Raw genomic sequence first — 1,869 nt, 5'->3', positions numbered from 1 at the left:
AAAGGAAAATGGTTACATAAGTCCACTTTTTAAACTCACTTTTTAGACTTAGTGATGTGTTAAAAAAATAATTTATTGATAATTAAAAAATATTTAATTATCATCCAATCATCTTTTTGACACATCAGTAATTTAGAAAGTAAATCTAACTTTTGAATCTGAATAACAATAGTTGAAATGAAAACTGCATAGCCACCACCCCACTTACACATACAACGTAGAAAGATAGAGGAGAGGAGAAACATACATAGGTCTACATACCAAATAGATACATGGTAACAATTTGGTTTTTATTTGAGAATCTACTTATTCATCCAAGCCATCGAGCCATTCTCACTGTTAGCGCAACAAGTACCTTGTCTTTGGTCATATCCACAAACTGAAAATAAGCATGTCTCCATTTCTTTTTCAACAACAGCACTCCAATGACTCCCCATAGCCCTGTGGCATAACCACTCATTATAACCAGGTAAAACCATACATTTTCAGCTTCATCTCCTTCATGTTTTTCTAAATGACTTGGGATTAAACTTGTTGGAGATTGCGAATGTTCATCACCAGGGCATTTCTTTGGTAGCGGAGCTCCACAGAGTTCATCGTTGCCAATGTAAATAGAAGGATCAACAAGAGTTTGGAGTTGCTTTCCAGTTGGAATATGTCCGGAGAAGTTGTTGTATGACAGGTTCAAGTAGCTCAAAAAATTCAAAGCTGACAAGCTCTCCGGAATTGTGCCTAAAAGTTGGTTGTTAGAGAAATCAAGAGATTCCATTGACTTTAAGCCACTGATATTCTTCGGGATGCTTCCTGTCAGATTATTGTGTGATAAATTAAGCCCAAGCAAACCAGAAAGAAGTGTTAGTTCTTCAGGGATCATTCCAATCAGATTATTCCTTGAAAGGTCCATGTTGACGACATACAATAGTGCAGTGGTGTATTCAAGTTCATTTCCTTTCAGGCCTTGCCTTATGCTCTCAAACAACCATCCTCCTAAATTATATTGTATACCATTTTCATTCAAAATCATGCCGTTGAGATTGCCAAAACAACGAGGGATGGTTCCTTTTAAATTATTATCTGCAAGGTCCATGATTTGGAGTTGAGGCAGTTGGCATAACTGTGAAGGAATACTGCCAGTGAACGTATTCTTATGCAATCTCAAAATGGTCAAGTCTTTCAATTCTCCAATCCATCTAGGTATGTTTCCATTGAATCCATTCTCACCAAGATTCAAATTTGCTAAACTTCTGCAATTTCTCAAAGCGGAAGGAAGCTCTCCATAAAGACTATTGTTGTTCAAATAACCCTCCGAGAGTAGTCAAATGTCCAATAGAGTTTGGAATAACCCCTGAAAGCTTGTTGGATGAAAATTTCAAAATGTATAGGTTGGAGAGTTCCCCCAAACAATGAGGAAGATTTCCAGATAACATATTTTTGGAAAGATCGAGATATACCAAATTTAGAATTTTGCAGAATGACTTTGGAATAGAACCATTTATCAAATTACCAACCATATACAAAGATGACAAAGTAACCATATCTCCAATACTTTGAGGAAGAGGTCCTGAAATGAAGTTATTGGAGAGATCAACTATGAATAAAGTGGAAGGAAGGTTTGGAATTGGTCCACTGATATGGTTGTTAGGGAGACCCAATACCAAGAGATTCATGTCATGAAGCCATTCAGGTAGGGTTCCTGATATGCTCGTATTGAAAATATCCAGATAAAAAAGTTTCTTTTGTGTTTGAAGCCATTGAGGAAATTGAGTCCCCAATTTGCAAGACCAGAGTGAAATGGTTGCCAATTGAAAAGGAGGTATCCATTCAGATCTCAACTTCAATGTCAAGAATTCAGAACCTATCTTCAATTCT

The 1,869-nt window shown here is 36.6% G+C and overlaps 1 protein-coding gene across 1 annotated transcript; it reads right to left on the bottom strand.

The window, feature by feature from the left end:
- Positions 1–310: 310 nt before the first annotated feature.
- LOC145797630 (receptor-like protein EIX2) lies at positions 311–1,667 on the bottom strand. Its single transcript, XM_082885014.1, has 2 exons — positions 1,452–1,667; positions 311–1,303 (listed from the first exon to the last, which is right to left on the bottom strand). The coding sequence occupies exons 1-2, from the start codon at positions 1,665–1,667 to the stop codon at positions 311–313; spliced, it is 1,209 nt and encodes a 402-aa protein (XP_082741140.1).
- Between the last annotated feature and the right edge of the window lie 202 nt (positions 1,668–1,869).

Source organism: Camellia sinensis, chromosome 8, assembly GCF_055761805.1.
Source record: "Camellia sinensis isolate YWXY chromosome 8, ASM5576180v1, whole genome shotgun sequence".
Classification (NCBI taxonomy): Eukaryota; Viridiplantae; Streptophyta; class Magnoliopsida; order Ericales; family Theaceae; genus Camellia; species Camellia sinensis.
This window is presented reverse-complemented; position numbering and strand designations above follow the sequence as displayed.

Bases quoted from the DNA above. Each gene is read 5' to 3' on its own strand.
- LOC145797630 (XM_082885014.1), bottom strand. From the start codon at position 1,667: ATGAATCTCTTGGTATTGGGTCTCCCTAACAACCATATCAGTGGACCA. The intron at 1,304-1,451 runs GTATATCTCGAT...CTACTCTCGGAG, and splicing joins TCTGCAAAATTCTAAATTTG to GGTTATTTGAACAACAATAG.